Source organism: Peromyscus maniculatus, chromosome 4, assembly GCF_049852395.1.
Source record: "Peromyscus maniculatus bairdii isolate BWxNUB_F1_BW_parent chromosome 4, HU_Pman_BW_mat_3.1, whole genome shotgun sequence".
NCBI classification, from domain to species: domain Eukaryota; kingdom Metazoa; phylum Chordata; class Mammalia; order Rodentia; family Cricetidae; genus Peromyscus; species Peromyscus maniculatus.
In genome coordinates this window covers 98685637-98703697 of record NC_134855.1, presented here as the reverse complement: position 1 = coordinate 98703697, position 18061 = coordinate 98685637, and the positions used below count along the sequence as shown (strand labels likewise).

The 18061-nt window shown below is 38.9% G+C and overlaps 1 protein-coding gene across 1 annotated transcript in view; it reads left to right on the top strand.

Annotated features, from left to right (window-relative positions):
- The window catches only part of Ubr1 (ubiquitin protein ligase E3 component n-recognin 1), a 133600-nt gene that overhangs the window by 34147 nt on the left and 81392 nt on the right, over positions 1-18061 (top strand). The window contains exons 6-14 of the mRNA XM_076570456.1: positions 1181-1319; positions 2747-2809; positions 3035-3158; positions 3481-3588; positions 4402-4490; positions 6821-6919; positions 8546-8703; positions 14458-14557; positions 15324-15452. Of these exons, the coding sequence (XP_076426571.1) occupies positions 1181-1319; positions 2747-2809; positions 3035-3158; positions 3481-3588; positions 4402-4490; positions 6821-6919; positions 8546-8703; positions 14458-14557; positions 15324-15452 (1009 nt within the window). The remainder of the gene's footprint in view (positions 1-1180; positions 1320-2746; positions 2810-3034; positions 3159-3480; positions 3589-4401; positions 4491-6820; positions 6920-8545; positions 8704-14457; positions 14558-15323; positions 15453-18061) is intronic.

Genomic DNA, 18061 nt, shown 5'->3' with positions numbered 1-18061 from the left:
GCAGTAAATATAATGTGAGTACCTTCCAGCACAAATAGCAGTGCTTGAATGTGGTTTGTGGGCAGGGAACATTGGACTTGGGGTTCACAGATTTGCCTTCTGGTCCCTCCCACTGCTCACTTGTATTGTCATCATAGACACCCCTTTAGCCCACCTGAACCTCTGTTTCCAAACTGTAAGAGGGGTAAGACAGTCTTCCCCTTAGAGGATCAATAGGATTTTTGAAAGGCATAGTACAGATTTAAAGTTGATGATATATGATCTATAGCCACTGTTTTCATGAGATCCTCACCAAACTCTGGAATGTAGAAATTATTCTCTTCCTAGAGGTAGAAAATGCACTATCCTCTCAGCAAATCTAAGGTCAGTGGCCTATCTGAGATCCTATAGCCAAAGTGGGAGTGCTGGCATTGTATACAAAAACCAAATACAAAACAAAAACCAAACCCACCTTTCCCCTCATAAAACTTAAATACCAGCATCACTTAAAGATTTACTTTTTACTTAGGTGTATGACTTTGTGAGTGTATGTGCTCCATGCGCATGCCCAGTGCCAGCCTTGTGCCCATGGAACCAGGGGGTTTTATAGAAGATTTTAAGTTGTCTCATGTAGGTGGTGGGAACTGAACTTGGGTCCTCTATAAGAGTAGTATTTGTTCTTAGCTGCTGAGCCATCTCTCCAGCTCAGAGCATCAGGTTCAGTATCACTTAAATAGAAGACAAATACAAAAATAAAATCTGATTATCTATCATCGCCTGCTTAAAGGTTCCAGTTTGCCAGTGTGTAAGTCAAGCAAAAGTTAAGAGTGGTATTTAAAGACAAACTGCCGATGAGATGAGACTTTTGAAAGTAGTAGAAAAAACCATCGAGGAAGTAATAATACTTAGTGATTTTGTTTGGTTTTTAGAGACAAAGGATCACAGAGTGTTATCTAGTCTTGTCTCAAGCTGGTGAGCACAAGTAATCTTTGTGCCTTAGCCTCTCAAGTACCTGTATACCAGCATTCCTCGCTGGGAATCTTTTGTAAACTGTAGCACTATACTATTTAAATCATGTCATATCACTATCACAGTGTTATTTCCCTACAGATAGGAAACGTGCATGGTGCTGCTTAAGAATACGTGGCATTTTTTTTTTTGTTTGCTTTACTGTCTGAATATGCATCTTTTTTTTAAATAGGGAGAAAAATGAAAGATACTATTGTGTCCTTTTCAATGATGAACACCATTCATATGACCATGTGATATACAGTCTGCAGAGAGCTCTGGACTGTGAGCTTGCAGAGGCCCAGCTGCATACCACTGCTATAGACAAAGAGGTTCGTGAGCACTGTGTGGACTGTGTTGTGTCTCAATTCTGGCATTCGGGTCTTAACTGCTTTTCTAAAAGGTGATTCATTATAGACTTAAAATGGATAGCTAGCTTCTTCTGGGCATGACGTAACGGTTACACTCTTGAACTCACAGTATCTGGTTACCTGTACAGGATTAGATCTGTCAGTGTAGCATCATGGATAGGGAAGAGAGTGAGCCTCATTCCTCCCTGAGGATTATTGGCAGTTAGTGTTGCTCAGGGAAGGACTATAATTTTTTCCCGTCACTAGTAAGTTGTCCATACTCCAGTAAATAACTCCCTATCCTCGATCTTTCAAGCAGCTATAATTAAACTCAGTGAGTAACCAAATAAAAAGACATAAAAGTAGGAAGGATTTGACACCGGGTGGGGGTGGCAAACACTTTAATCCCAGCATTTGGGAGATAGAGGCAGAGGCAGATGGATCTCTGTGAGTTTGAGGCCAGCCTGGTCTACAGAGCAAGTTCCAGGACAGGCTCCAAAACTACACAGAGAAACCCTGTCTCAAAAAACCAAAAAGAAAATTGGAAGGATTTCTTTGGAAGAAGAGTTTTAGCACGAGAGGGAAGAGGAAGAGAGAAGATAAGGGGGTTTGAAATGACCCAAATTTATTACATATATGAAATTGTCAAATTTTTTAAAATTAAAAAAAATCTGTCTGTGCTTAGGATGTAGCACTTTTTGCCTATGCTAGATAAATGCTCTTTTGTTGAACTACATCTTTAGCCCATGGAGGTATTTTGTTTTGAGACAGAGTTGCTTGTGGCCTTAAACTTGGTATGTAGCTGAGGATGATCTTGAACTCCTGATCCTCCTGATTCCATTTCCTGAGTTCTGGGATTAAGAGGAGTATGCCAGCTTTACTGGACGGACGGACGGGGACACACACGCACACGCACACGTGTACACACACACACACACACGCATACACATGTGCACACACACACACACACACACACACACACACACACACACACACACACACGCACCCCTGTGCCACTCCTCCTTTGTTTCTTTTTGAGACAAGATCTCACTATGTAGCTCTAGCTGTCCTGTATCTCACATGTAGATCAGGTTGGCATCAAAATCATAGACATCTGCTTGCCTCTGCCTCCCAAGTGCAGGGTTAAAGGAGTGCAACACTGTGTCCACCCAGTTTAGTCCTGTTGAGACCCAGTCTCATTATGTCACTCAGGTTGTCTTTTCAATCTGAGATCTTCCTGCCGCCTGGTTTCGGAATTACATGCTTATAGTATCTTATCTGGATTTCTTTGTAGTGTCTTAAAACCTCATTCAACATGAATGATTTATAGTTGACAGCTCATCAAATATGTTACTTACTGATTGTGATTACCATCCCACTATTCCATTCTCTTTTTCACCTACAATTAGGGTCGCCGGGCTGTCAAAGCAGGTGTTTATGCTGCTTGCCAGGAAGCAAAGGAGGATATAAAGGTAACTTTCTGAATTATCTACCAAGGGAATTTCAAAAGGAAATGTAGATTGATTTCTAGAAGCCTAAGTAGAAAAGCCAAGTGATTTTATTGTTGCCATGGTTGGTGTCATGAGTAAAAAGAGGTCTGGGAACTTGGAACTTGCGGGCTCTATGGCTCCTTTTATGAAATATAGGTGGTTACTTAAAGCAATTTGGATGCTTGTTTTCACTGCTGTTACTTGTAGAGTCATTCAGAGAACGTCTCTCAGCACCCACTCCATGTGGAAGTGCTGCACTCCGTGGTTATGGCTCACCAGAAATTCGCTTTGCGCCTTGGCTCCTGGATGAACAAAATTATGAGCTATTCAAGTAAGCATACACCCTATTTATCTGATTTCTAATTAGCTATTGTGTTTTATAAAAGTGTTTAAGTATCATTGAGATTTCTTCTTCCTTGGTCAAGTATCCATTTTGATTGATTTTTGCAGGATTATATTTCAAGTATATAATACTACAAGTTTGTTTTCAAATGCATAGTATCAAATAACATCCTTTATTGGCTCTTGAATCTTTGATGACATGATTATTCTTGGCATCAAACATAACAAGGTTAATTTTAATCTTTTCACATAAGAACACTTTTAGGAGAATATCATATAAGGAAAAATCATTTTCCTTCCTTTATTTGTAGGTGACTTTAGGCAGATCTTTTGCCAAGCCTGCCTCATAGAAGAACCTGGCTCTGAAAACCCCTGTTTTATAAGCAGACTAATGCTTTGGGATGCAAAGCTTTATAAAGGTGAGTAGACCTCCACTTAGAGTACTTCAGGACTCAAGGGGGAGATTATGGCTTCATCGTAGAACCCGGGTCTTCCTTGTGTGTTATATGTGAAGGCAAGGTTAACCAACTTCATTTTTCTTGGTTAAAATCCAGGAATACTGTCTTTTAATAATAGCGCCTTTCATTAGGCAGAGCCAGTTAGAGAGTGTTGAATCAGATTCATGTAACAGTGCTGTCATTAAAGCTGTGTTTTCACTATACAAATCTAAGTGAGAAAGAGAAGGTAAAGGGCGAGAGTGTAAATGGTGTGGAGAAGGAGCAGTACAGAGTAGTTTTGAGAGTCAGTTGAAAATGGTGAGGAGGGCGGGAGAAGTGGCCCGGAGGGTGAGAGGGGCACTGCTCTTGCGGAGGACCCAACCTCGGTACTTAGTTCCAGACTTAGGTGGCTCGAAGCTGCCTGTAACTCCAGCTCCAGGAGATCTGACTTCCTTTTCTAGCCCCTGTGAACATTTGCTGCCAGACACACATGCACGCACACACCTGCACGTAATTAAAAATAAAATAAACCTTAAAAATGTGATTTAAAAAAAAGGTTTGGAGAGGATAAAAGGTAAGGTGAAGTGATGGGAGAGGTACAGAAAACCAAAGACGGAGTTTTTAAAGTAAGTTTAGAATTAAAAATTGTGTTTTAATTCATGATATTAAATATTATTGCATCTTTGAAGCTATTAGCATGGTAATGAAAACAAGCCACCTCTACTATTTCTAATGCCTGGAATAATTTGTCTGTCTTGGTGATGCCCTCACCCTCTGTTCCCAAATGACCCACAGGTGCCCGTAAGATCCTTCATGAATTGATCTTCAGTAGTTTTTTTATGGAGATGGAATACAAAAAACTCTTTGCTATGGAATTTGTGAAGGTAATTGCTGTTTATTTATCAGTAAATATAACATAATTTTTACAAATGAAGTAATGGAAGCAAAGGGATACATATGAAGCTCATTTATAATTCTTTTATTAATTTCTTCATTAAAATATTTTAAATTACATAAGTATTTTCACAAATGGTGGTTGGTAGAATGGAAACAGCAATTTTAAAGAAAATAGTTGAGAAATGACCTGTTTTTCAAGGCCAAGCAAAGGCAGGTTATTACATTCATACGAATATTCATTCTTCTTTGTCTTTTTTTTCACCCATCCTTTTCAATCATTTATTTGCCTTATAGTAAAATTACTGCAAAAATAGAAATGACTGCTTAAGGGATAGCAGGAAAGAGGAACAGTTACATGTGACAGAGGCAGGGAGTAGAAGACCAGTATATTTAACTGAGATTAGAAACACAAAGGTGGGGCCTGGAGAGATGGCTCAGAGGTTAAGAGCACTGACTGACTGCTCTTCCAGAGGTCCTGAGTTCAATTCCCAGCACCCACATAGTGGCTCACAACCATCTGTAATGAGATCTGGTGCCCTCTTCTGGTGTGCAGACATACATGCCGCATACATAATAAATAAATAAATAAATCTTAAAAAAGAAACACAAAGGTGAAATTAAAACACTTTTATGTTGATTTATTGATCTCTTCCATGTGCCTTACATTGTTATGTCTTTTTGCTTATCATTCAAGTAAGATTACAAGGTTACACAGAACAGGGACTTTGAGTTTTTTACTTTGCCTTATTAAAAACTATACAATAAATGTTTATTGACTCCTGATTTTTTTGAAGATTTATTTACTTTTATTTTGTGTATTATGGGTATTTAACCTACCTGTATGTCTGCGTACAGTGTGCCTGCTGCCCATGGAAGCCAGAAGAGGGTGTCAAAGCTCGTGGACCTAGAGGTACAGATGGTTGTGAGCCACCTTGTGGGTCCTGAGAATGGAACCTGAATCCTCTGGAAGAGCAGCCAGTGCTCTTCACTGAGCCATCTCGCTAGCCTTCCTTACCCTTTTGACACAGGGTCTCACCATGACATCCTGTCTAGCCTCGAACTCACAGAGTTCCGCCTGCCTCTGCCACCCGAGTGTTGGGATTAAAGGCGTGCGCCACCATTGCCTGGCAACTCCTTCTGGTTTTAATTTTCAGACAGTTCTAAGACTTAGACAGGGTAGAAGTAGAACCAGAACTACTAGAGTTGGAAGCAGAGAGAGAAAAGACAGCTGTAGGCACTGACAGCATGAAGATAAGATGCTTCTCTGGAGTCATAAGCAAGTTGTTAAAATCTAACACTTAGGGTCCAGAGAGATGGCTCAAGAGCACTTGTTCTTCCAGAGGACCTGGGTTAGGACCCATGGGTTAGAGGACCATGTTAGGGACACTAACATGGTGGCTCACTCCAGTTCTAGGGGATCTGATGTTCTCTTCTGGCCTCCACAGCACTCCACACTCACAGGGTACACAGACATACATAGGCCAAACACCCACAGCACATAAAACAATAACAAGTATTAAAAAGTATATGTGTGTCTTGTTCTTTGGAGGTGATGATAGCTGAAGATGTAAATATTTTCTAAACATTTTAGAGATCAGATATTGGGCCTAGATAGACTGAATATCTGATTTGAAATGAAATTTTATCCTATTATACAAAAGCTAATCTTACTTAGATAAAATACAGTTTTGTACAGCATGTTTTCCTCTTAAACTCTAGGGATTCTGGAGAGAAAGATGAAATATAGGTAAATTGTTTATAACTGTTTATATATTAAAGTTGCCTGATACTGGTAGGTGTGGCATTGACTTTGATCTAATACAGCAGGGCTGGTTTTCAGCTGGATTGTACCACTGTGGACAAAAAATTATTAAGCTTACTCTGCTTAAGGGTTGATTGAATATGAGTGATTGGCTTCCTGCTTCATATAAGTTGCTAAATACTTTTAATATATCCAGTTCTAAATTGTTAGAGTAGAAACTGTAAAACATTGCCTGAGGACTTTTCTTGTGTTTTTTGTTGTTGTTTGTTTTGTTTTTCGAAAGGGTAAACTGCACTATTACACTCTGTCATGATTTTCACCTGTGTATTTTGTTTTTAGAGTTAATAGTCTAATTCTACTAGATCAAGTATTTGAATTCATAGTTTAGTATTCTGTTTCTTGCTCTATATTTTTGTCAATTGTGATAATGATAAATAGAATGATATTAACTCATTACCTTACAAACTGTGTCATACTTGAGGCAGTTACTAAAATTTAGAATTTAAAGGTTTCAGTAGTGATTTGCAATCAATTCTTCACTTACATCACTTTCAGTATTATAAACAACTGCAGAAAGAGTATATCAGCGATGATCATGATCGGAGCATCTCGATAACTGCACTGTCTGTTCAGATGTTTACTGTCCCGACCCTGGTATGTATGAGATTTGCTCTGCTTTTTAAGACTTTCATTTGATGTGATATCAAATTAAAACCATGTGATAATCACAAAGTTGGGCCACTTTCATTTTGAAAATTTAGTAATACTTCTGTGGTATCTATGTGTGTGATAACTCTAGCAGTACCCAGGGACAAAACAACTGGAAACTGCCCTGTCCAAATGGTCCGCTCTTTACAAGTGACATCCAAAGCTGATTTCTCACTCTCTGGAGTGTTGTCTTTTCAACACCAAGACCTTGCATTTTTTTTTTTTTTTTTTTTTTTTTGGTTTTTCGAGACAGGGTTTCTCTGTGTAGCTTTGCGCCTTTCCTGGAACTCACTTGGTAGCCCAGGCTGGCCTCGAACTCACAGAGATCCGCCTGGCTCTGCCTCCCGAGTGCTGGGATTAAAGGCGTGCGCCACCACTGCCCGGCAAGACCTTGCATTTTTAAATTTTGCCTTTCTTTTGTTCTGTAGTTACTGTTTTTGGGGGATAAATACATTAAGGTAAGAGCTGAGAAAGGGAAAGTGTGCTTAGCAGTCTCTTCTGTGAGATAGTGCTACATAGGCCTGGGAGGAAAGAGGATTCTGCTTCCTTTTTTGTGCTATTTATTTTTCCTGTTTCTTCTTGAAAGTTTGACTCTAACTATTCCTATTTCCCCATTTCAAAGGGCCAAAGAACAGGATAGGGGAGAGAACTGAGTTGGGGCGGGGGAGAAATACCATGATAGATAGATAGCAATATGATGGAAATTGTAAGAGTGTCTTTGTTCTTCATTGCTCATTGTATGATTACAGATGATAAATATTTGTTAGATAATCTGTGTAATGGGCTTGGCATATCCACACAGGTGTTTTCTAGTTACTGAGGAAAAGAGAGCTTTGCTTCTAGAAACAAACGTTTACTCTACGAGTATATCTCAGTAGTATAACACTTGCCTAGCACACACAAGGCTCAGGGTTTGATCTCCAAGACTGAAAATGAAAACAAAATCCAAACCCTAGAAATAAACTTCTGAAGTAGTTGCTATTCTTTAAAAGCTAGGGATTGGTTTTAATGTTCAATAAACATGTATTAAACTGAGCATGGTAGCACATGCCTTTAGTACCAGTACTCAGGATGCAGAAGCAGGCAGATCAATATGGGTTCAAGGTCAGCCTGATCTACATAGTGAGCTCTAGGCCAGCCAAGACTGCATAATGAGACCCTGTCTAAATAAATAAATAGAAAGAAAAATAAGCATTTGTTATAAATTATTTATTTCTGGCCTTGCATGGTGACACACACCTTTAATCCCAGCCATTGGGAGGAAAGCAGAAGCAGGAGGATCTCTGTGAGTTCAAGTCCAGCCTGGTCTATATAGCAAATTTTAGGATATTCAGGACTAAAATATAGAGACTCTGTCTCCAAAACAAAGAAACAAACAAGTAAATTTATTTATGGGCGTGCATTCTTTAACTGATGCAGGAAATTTTAAGTTTTAATCCAGTCTGGGTGAATAGTGAGATGAGGTTTTAAAAACAAAATGAAATAAATACTGGTCAACTAAATGAATGAATAAATTAAGTCCATTACTATGGCAAGTTAATGCTAAGACAATATTCTTGAAATATTCTGCAGGCCCGACATCTTATTGAAGAACAGAATGTTATTTCTGTCATTACTGAAACTCTGCTAGAAGTTTTACCTGAGTACTTGGACAGGAACAATAAATTCAACTTCCAGGGCTATAGCCAGGACAAACTGGGAAGAGTATATGCAGTAATATGTGATCTAAAGTAAGTGGTTGGAGTTCAAAGGTGAGGGCATCTATTAAACACAATGTGCTTACTTGCTCTATCATATAAGTAAACATTTGTTCCTCTTGATTATCTAGGATTCTCTTTACTCTGATGGCAAACACAAAGAAATTTGACTGCCTCATGCTAATGCAGTTGGCCTCCACATCTGTGGATCCCCCAACAACTTGAAAGTAATAAAAAGATGATTGATTCTGTACTGAACATGTACAGATTTTTTCTTGTTTTTTAGACTACTGCAGTATAATAAGTGTTTATAGAACATTTTCTTTGTATAGGTATTAAATTGTCTGTGATGTATGTATGTAGGTTATTTGCAAATACTTTATCATTTTATATATTTTGGAAGTGGAGTTCTGGAATCATTCCCCCCACTAGTAACACAAGACTTCTGCAAGTGTCTTCAGCAAAGTCTTACTGAGTTTAAAACCAACTGAATAAAGAGGGTGCCGAGGGCAGGCCTGTCACGTGTACTTGGGCCATCAAATGACTCTCCATTGTAATTGCCACACTTTTCACCCATGTTTCACTCATACCCTTCATGGTTCCGTTCCCCTCAAATACTCTCAGTTTCCAATAATCTGCTTATTTTTCTTTTTACTTCGTTTTTGCATATATACCAGTCTAGTGATACTTATTAGAGTTTCCTTAATTATATTTTTCTCCCTGAAGAGGACTAAAAATTTATTTTTACACTAAAATTGGGGGGCTAGAGAAATCATTTAGTGTTTAAGGGCACATTGTACTCTAGCAGAGGACGAGGACCCACATCAGGTGACTCAAAACCACCTCTAACTCCAGCTCTAGGGGACCTTACTATTTCTTCTGGTCTTTGTATACACATGCACTCCCACATACATAATATATATACACACACACACACACACACACACACACACACACACACACACATATATATATACACACACACACACATATACATACATACACACACACACACACACACACACATATATATTGGGTTTTTGGGGGCCGGTATAAAACAGGGTTTCTCCGTGTAGCTTTGGAGCCTGTCCTGGAATTCACTCTGTAGATCAGGCTGGCCTCGAACTCACAGAGATCCTCCTGCCTCTGCCTCCCAAGTGCTAGGATTAAAGGCATGTGCCACCACTGCCCAGCATTGAAAAACATTTTTAAAAAGTCTTAAGCCAAAGTTAGAATCACATGATAGAACAGTTCAGATTATTAAAATAAATTTCCATTTACTTTAGAAATGGTGAATGTTATAAGAATTCTGATAGATCAACTATTTAATAAATCATGGACTTGAAAAAATTCTTTTTGTATATATTATAATAAAGTATGTACTTAGTTTACTGTTTTTAAAAAAAATTCTAAGGTGTGGCTGGAGAGATGACTTGTCAGTTAAGGGCATTTGCTTCTCTTTCAGAAAACCTGAGTTTGGTTCCCAGTATCCACATCATGCAGCTCATAACTGCCTCTAACTCCAGCTCCAGGGAATCTGAAGCCTATGGTCTCCATAGGCATTTGCACCCATGTGCATATAAACACACACACACACACACACACACACACACACACACACACACACACACACACACACACACACACACAATTTTTTAAAGTTCCAAGTCATATGTGATTGAGAAAAAGTTTTATCTACTTCTAAGTAAGGAAGGCAAACAAATGAGCTTCTAGCCCAACTTAAAAATAACTTAGTCTGTTTAAAAAGCAGGGTTAGGAGTTTAGCTTAGCAGTTGAGCGTTTACCTAGAATACCCAAAGCCCTGGGTTTGATCCCCACCCCTGAAAAATAAATGACACATTTCTGGAAACTACAGTGGCTTCTCATTTAATGAAGAGAAATTCTTCAAGACTTTCTCAAATTCTTTTTTTTTTTTTTTTTTTTGTTTTTCGAGACAGGGTTTCTCTGTGTAGCTTTGCGCCTTTCCTGGAACTCACTTGGTAGCCCAGGCTGGCCTCGAACTCACAGAGATCCGCCTGGCTCTGCCTCCCGAGTGCTGGGATTAAAGGCGTGCGCCACCACCGCCCGGCTTTCTCAAATTCTTTTATTTCAAAATGTCATTGTGGCATATACATTTTTTCTTTAGAATTTAGTAAATTGTTACATCATCACACTTCTAATATAAGTATTGATGGGGGAAGTCTTAGGGTTTCTGTTGGTGTAAAGAGACACCATGACCACAACAACTCTTTGAAAGGAAAACATTTAATTGGGGCTGGCTTACAGTTTCAGAGTTTTTTAGTCCATTAACATCTTGGTAGCATGCAGCCAGACATGGTGCTAGAGAAGGAGCTGAGAGTTCTACATCTTGATGGGCAGGCAACAGGAAGTCAACTGAGACACTGAGTGTTTCTTGAGTATAGTAGACCTCAAAGCTCACCCCCACAGTGACCCACTTCCTCCAACAAGGCCACACTTCCCAATAGTGCCACTCACTATGGGGGCCATTTTCTTTCAAACTACCACCGTGGATAAATCCAGTAGTGATCAGCATGTAGCCATTACCTCTCAGATGTGTTCCTTAGCTAAATTGTACATGATTCACGTTACTCAAAATGCAACTTTCCTAGTGGCTGTTCTTGAAGCGTCCTTATTAATTCATTGACGAGCCATGTTCTACTTTACAGAGTGGAATGTCATCACTGAGTTATTTTAGAGAAAACTAACATAATCTAAGTAACCTGCCCAATAGGTGCAGTTTGCTCTCAAAAGGGTTTGGTGAAATTTATTAGTAGTTCTCACATGGTAAAGAACTTTGCTTATATTAACTGCATTTTCATTTGTAACATTCTTACAAAGCAGGTGGTATAATCTTGGCTTGTAGGTTATAATTATTTGCCTAGGTTACATAGCTCCTAAGCGTGGAACTGAGATTTGGACCTGACTGTTTATCTGTACTGCTCAAATTTCTTTTATGACATCATAAAATCCTCATAAAATGTATAGACAGTGACAGTGAATGCTGTTCTGAAACCTTACCAAAGCACTATTCAGAAATATCCTTGTGTAGGAAATAGTTATTAAATCCTGTGTTCTGTTTCTTAATATATAAACTCTGCAGTAATGCCTTATTCTCTCTATATATGTTAATTTAATTTTCCCTGAAAGCTGCTTTTAAGTCAGTAATTGCTACAAATGCTTAATAATCCCTAAGTTCTTTAGAATGTGTAGTTCTCTACAGTCTAGCCATGCACTCTACTTACCTGACTGTACCTAAATATAAAATAAACCCCTTGGTGCGAGTGAGTACTCTGTTCACATTCCCTATAGAAATTTTAGTTCTTCCCAAAAAGTGAGTTCAAACTTTGAGTAGCCTTTCCCAGCGTTAGAAAGTATGCTGAACTTTTGTCCCTTTTGTGGCTTGCCTTGTTTGGTTCTAGCTCCCTTGTCCATTTAGAAATAAAAATTTAATTCTTAAAGACAGCAATCATATCTGCCAAGTCTCTTCTAAAGTAATATTTCCCTCTGCTGAACTTGTTCCTGTTGAGTGAGTATCATTTGTGTGTCAAGAAATGAACACAAGCCGGCGGCGGTGGCACACACCTTTAATCCCAGCATTTGAGAGGCAGAACCAGGCAGATTTCTATGCGTTCGAAGCCAGCCTCGTCTACAGAGTGAGTTCAGGAAGGCACCAAAAGTACACAGAGAAACCCTGTCTCAAAAAAACAAAACAAAACGAAACAAAAAAAAATGAACATAGTACCCCAACTGAAGTCTATCATCTGGTAAAGTCAAAGAGGAGGATTAATATCTCCTTTGCTCCCAATAACAAATCTCAATCTGATTTTGTAACTCAGTCTGTGGAAGGTATTTGATGAGGTATTTGGTGTCTTAATTTCTAACTTAGTGAAAAGTAGAAAAGAGATTCATTTGAACTTTGATTCTATTAAGGAAGTTTCCTTTTATTATTTTAACCGGTTTCTGTGTCCTATTTCTGAAAAGTACAGCAGGCCCTCCAGTCACCCTCCATTCCTTTCTCCTGTTACTTTGCTGCCGCTTTACTCCAGCCTCTCTTTCCTTTCCCTTCCTTTTCCACCCCTTGCATCTCTGTGTGTTAGGTCAGAGTCAGGCAGGAACCATGACAAGCTAGCAATGGCAGTTCTCTTCTGCCCTATCTCAGTACTTCTCACATTAGCCGAGGAGTTAGTGAAATGAAACAGCCAAACCTTGATGTCATACCTTTAATTTTTTTTTTTGTCTTTAAGAAATAACAACTAGCATACTTCATTTTCTTATTTGATAAGGTTCTTCTGCTTGTATTTTTATTACATTTATTGGTTTATTTTGTGTATGTGTGTGAGTGTTCGTGACTCAGCATGTGGGAGTCTTCTCCTTCCACTGTGTTTGTCTTCAGCATTGAACGCAGGTCATCTGGCTTAGTGGCAAGCATTTTACCTGCACGGCCATCTTGCAGGCTAATAATAATAAAAATAATAATAATACATTAAACTTATTGTTAATTATAATTAATATAGTTTAGTTAACACTAGAATTTAATTTATTATTATTATTATTATTGAGACAGGGTCTCTGTTAGTTCTGGTGTTCTGGAGCTCACTATGTAGATCAGGCTGGCCTTGAACTTGCAGAGATCCTCCTGCCTCTGGCTGCCAAATGCTGGTATTAAAGTTATATACTACCAGGCCTGGCTCATAATTATATTTTGAATTTTTAATATATAACTACCACATTGATGGTTATCTAAAAAAATAGCAGAAATTAAACCATATTCCCCACTATTTTTATAATTCATATTTTTTTCTATATTCACTGTATGATCTTTTATGGTCTGCATTACTTCCTTTTGTAAATCTTTCTTTGTGTGTGTGTGTGTGTGTGTGTGTGTGTGTGTGTGTGTGCGCGCGCGCGCCTAACATTGGATTATAGTGTTCACTGTGTCTGTTTTCCCAGTATTCTTTAAATTTCAAAGATAGAGTACATCTTATTCATGTTTTTGTTCCCAGTCTCTCTCTCTCACACACACACACACACACACACACAAATGCATTTTGATTCATTGAGTGCAAAATAATTTGTTTTGTTTTCAAGGCAGGGTTTCTCTGTGTAGCTTTGGAGCATGTCCTGGGACTTGCTCTGTAGACCAGGCTGCCTTCAAACTCACAGAGATCCACCTGTCTCAGTCTCCCAAGTGCTGGGATTAAAAGCGTGAGCCACCACCACCTGGCTGCAAAATAATTTTTAATTTTCATGATAATTTTCATGATAAATTTTATCTCTCTAAATTTGTACATCCTAATGTGCCAGGCATGGAGACACAGGGGTTCACATCCTTCTTTCAGATTCTGAGTTCTGAAAACCTGGAAGTAGGAAGTCTGTTTGAAATCATCTGTGCCTGAAAGGATTCGACTTGGCCTTTTGAGTGATGGTTATGAAAAGTCTGAGAAAGTCTTGTACTGTATTTATCTGTGGGTTTCTGTGACAGGCCTATCCTGTGACAAGCTACGTTGTTCACTTCATCATTCTGAAACAGAATTTAGAAAGCCAGGCTTAGCTTTGATGGCTGTCTCTTGTAGATAATACCGGTATTTTGCCAGTTTTATGTAAGTAAAGCAAAATAAATAACTCTAGTTCTGTCCAGAGGTTCTAATTACTATAGGAAATTAAAATTCACAATTTTGATGAGTCAACATTGTCTATAACCCTGTTAACCTTAAAATCATCTCAGAATAAAGAAGTGAACTATTTCTTTTTCTACTGAAATGACAGATATATCCTGATTAGCAAGCCTCTAATATGGACAGAAAGGTTAAGAGTGCAGTTCCTTGAAGGGTTCCGGTCTTTTCTGAAGATTCTTACCTGTATGCAGGTATGATAATTCTTTGGTGTACCAATAAAATAAAATTAGCTTTAAAAAAATTCCATCTTCTTTTTTCCCTCATTTTATTTATTTATTTTTTGAGGTTTATTTTTATTTTATTTATATGGGTATCTTGATTGAATTTGTATCTCTGCTCCACATGCATGCCTGGTGTCCATGTGTTGCCAGAAGAGAGCATTGAATCCCCTGGAATTAACTGGAATTTCAGTTGTGAGCTACCATGAGGGTGCTGGGAATCAAACCTGGGTTCTCTATAGGAGCAGTCTGTTCTCTTAACCATGGAGCGGTCTCTTCAGCCCCTTTCCTCATTTTTTAAAAAGAAATTAATTGTTGTTTTCATAGAAGAAAATTTCTCTGATGTAGTAGAAATAAAATATAAACACTAACTTGTCCTTGCTTTCATAAATGTGTGTGTAATTAGTTACTGCTGCTACTATTAATGCTCATTGAATGCTTATCCCATGATAAAGATATGGTAAGACTACATAAATTATCTTCAGCTTATAGGTTTATTTTGCTGTTTTGATTCTTGTTTTACACATGAGGAAATAGGACCTTCTAATTGCTGGTATTTGCAGTCAGATACCCATGAACTTTGTACTCCCGAAAGCTAGTGTTCTAACTCATATATTTTATAGTTTAACAGCCATGTTTAAAGACTGCATTTATGAGTATAAATCCTGGTATATTTATGTTGTTGCCATAGAGGAACAACAAGAAGAAAGGCCATGGATTGACTACTCTTTCCTTGCAGGGCATGGAAGAAATCAGGAGACAAGTTGGACAACACATTGAAGTAGACCCTGACTGGGAGGCTGCCATTGCTATACAGATGCAGCTCAAGAATATTTTGCTCATGTTCCAAGAGTGGTGTGCTTGTGATGTAAGTGAAAGATTTGGTAGCAAGATTAGTGCTTTTATAAGTGCTCTAGTAGTTATTACTAGCATAGTTTTGTGCTACAGCTTTTTTGATATAAAAGTTTATAATGTGACAGTCTTAGATACTTAAAATTATATTATTAAGTATAGGAAGAAAATTCATTCTTTTATATTGATTAGAAAATGTATCCTAGGGTAGTTTGCTTAGGAGAATTACAAGGTTTAAAAGTATGTGCCTTGGGGCCTAGAGAAATGGATCAACTGTTAAGACTTGATAACTTCCCAGAGGACCTGGGTTCAATTCTCAACTTTCACATGGAGGCTCATGTGTTCCAAGGGGTCTAACACCCTCGACACTCTCTTCTGGCCTTCACAGGTAGTGTACATACATGATACACAGATATATGATATACATGTAGGTGAAACAGCCATACACATAAAATAATAAAGTAGTTTTTTAAAAGTGTATGTTGGGACTACTGGAAAGATTGTTCAGGGGCTAAGAGTGCATAGTGCTCTTGCGTAGGACCCAAATTTGGTTTCTAGCACACACATCAGGCAGCTTACAACCACCTATTGCTACATTTTCAGGGGAATTTGACACCTCTGGCCTTCTTGGGCAACTGTGCATGTGTGTAGACACCATGTACAGACACATACAAATAGGCACATAATTAAAGTAAAAATAAAACCCATGTTTTAGGTGTGGTGGTACATACCTGTAATCTTAGCACTTGGGAGGCTAAGGCAAGAGGATTGCTCTGAATTCAAGGCTAGCCAGGGTTACATAATGTCAGACTACCCAGAACTATATATCAAGACCCTTTTGAAACCTATCCATCCCAAATTTTCCCATATGTACTTTCAAATTTATTTAAAAATTATTTTTAATAGTATGATAAATCATGCCATGAAGATTTTAAAATATTTCAAGAATAGAGAGGAATGAATATTAAATCAAGAATTTTCTTACATATATTAAGCACTTAAAAATTAATTTCAAAGTATGAAACAAGTGTATTGCTTAAGCAACAATTTTAAACCATAGCCCCCTCTCTGTAAAGCCCCAATCCTAAACTAGGGAAGAAGTAGCTTAGTCAGTAAAATGCTTGCCGTGCAAGCAAAAGGACCTGAGTTCTGAGCGCTAGCATCCACATAAAAAGACAGCCATCGTGGTGTGTGCTTGGAATTTCAGCCCTGTGAGAGGGCATGGAGACATGAGGTTGCCTGGGGCTCTCTGGCCAACCACCCTAACTAATAGGTGAGCCCTGGGTTCCAGTAAAAAAAAAACACTGTCTCCGAAAACAAGGCAGATATTCCTGAGGGATAACACCCAAGATTACCTTTGTCTCTATAGGCACATGCACATACACATTTTACTTACACACACACACACACACACACAACCATAGATTTCCCCCCACAAGAGAATATGACTATTTATTCTTTTGTGTGTGTCCATTTGTACGTGTGTAGAGACTAGAGGTTGACTTTGGGTGTCTGTCTTATTGAGACAGTGTTTGTCACTGAACCTGGGCCTTACCATTTCAGCTAGACTGGCTGGCCAGCAAGCCCTCTGGGACCTCTTGTCTCTGCTCCCCCACATTGTGGTTATAGGTAGCCACTGGATTCCTCCCCCCCCCCCCCAACAGGGTTTCTCTCTGTAACAGCTCTGGCTGTCCTGGAACTTGCTCTGTAGACCAGGCTGGTCTTGAACTTACAGAGATCCACCTACCTGCCTTGGAGATCCAGGGTGCTGGGATTAAAGGTGTGAGCCACCACCACCCAGCTTTTATTTTGGTACTTGAGGTCCAAACTTTACCCATGGAGTTGTCTTTACTGAGAAATTTGACATTTTCTGGGTGTCAGCTCCACCATTTCCTCCAGGTTTTCTGTATAGTGTTCATGATCTGACCAGGCCTCTCTGTGTCTTCACTCAGTCTCTACCCTTTGCTTCTTTTATCTAACACCAATCAATGCCTTTGTCAAGGCTCTTGGTTCCACTTACACTGCTCTTCCTGGAATTTGTCTCCTTTGTTTTTCCACTTCTTACTCCTGTGCCTGTGGGCACATAGACTCCGCTGCCCTTCAGAACACTCGAAGCTCCTTTACTCGATTTTGTCTCCTCCTTAGACTACATTCTGTCTTTATGTTTCTTCTTCCCTCTGTGATCAGCAGAAGTCACAGGTTCAGTGTGACAGTCACTCAAATACAACAGGCTCTAATTTAGTGTGGTAGCTCTTTAGAGCAGGGCAGAGATCTTGGCCAACAACTAACAGCATGCATCCTTTGGTTCCACATCCTCAGGGAACAGCATGCAGTTTAGGAGATTTTGTCCAGGGGTTGTGTTCACTGTGATATCTCCTCCTATCGTCTGTCTGTCTGTCTGTCTGTCTGTCTGTCTGTCTACCTATCTACCTACCTACCTACCTACCTACCTATCTATCTATCATCTTTCTATCTATAATAAGTATAAATCTATATAACTGTTTTTACAGATTAGGTCCCACAACTTCTTTAGAGTTTGATTCTCTTCCTATTGATTGATTAGAAGTATTTTTAGAAAAATAAATAAATAACCGGGTGTGGCGGCGCACGCCTTTAATCCCAGCA